The sequence below is a fragment of the Penaeus monodon genome, chromosome 24, assembly GCF_015228065.2.
Source record: "Penaeus monodon isolate SGIC_2016 chromosome 24, NSTDA_Pmon_1, whole genome shotgun sequence".
NCBI classification, from domain to species: domain Eukaryota; kingdom Metazoa; phylum Arthropoda; class Malacostraca; order Decapoda; family Penaeidae; genus Penaeus; species Penaeus monodon.
The window spans coordinates 26,273,554-26,273,790 of NC_051409.1; the positions used below are offsets into that span (position 1 = coordinate 26,273,554).

Below are 237 nucleotides of genomic sequence, written 5' to 3' on the forward strand. Positions count from 1 at the left end.
TTTGCTGTGTCTGCCTCGTCTGTGAGTATGCTTTCTGCTGTGGTGACGCCGTCTGTGGTGGATCCTCTTCTGTGGGAGAAGGAACGCGTCTCTGAGCTCTAATTTAGCCCATGCGTTGGAAATCAAGCATACAAGACTACACGCACAATCACAAAGATTCTTATACACAAGCACGTGTGTGATGATATGAACGGTTCTACTTATAAGGGCAATCTTTCTATTTTTTCTCTTTCATTC

At 44.3% G+C, this 237-nt stretch overlaps 1 protein-coding gene across 1 annotated transcript in view; it reads right to left on the bottom strand.

Moving 5' to 3' along the window:
* The window catches only part of LOC119588688 (PH domain-containing protein DDB_G0287875-like), a gene marked incomplete at its 3' end in the record, with an annotated part of 1,783 nt that overhangs the window by 647 nt on the left and 899 nt on the right, over positions 1-237 (bottom strand). Inside the window, 1 exon segment of the mRNA XM_037937324.1 lies at positions 1-69. Within this exon segment, the coding sequence (XP_037793252.1) occupies positions 1-69 (69 nt within the window).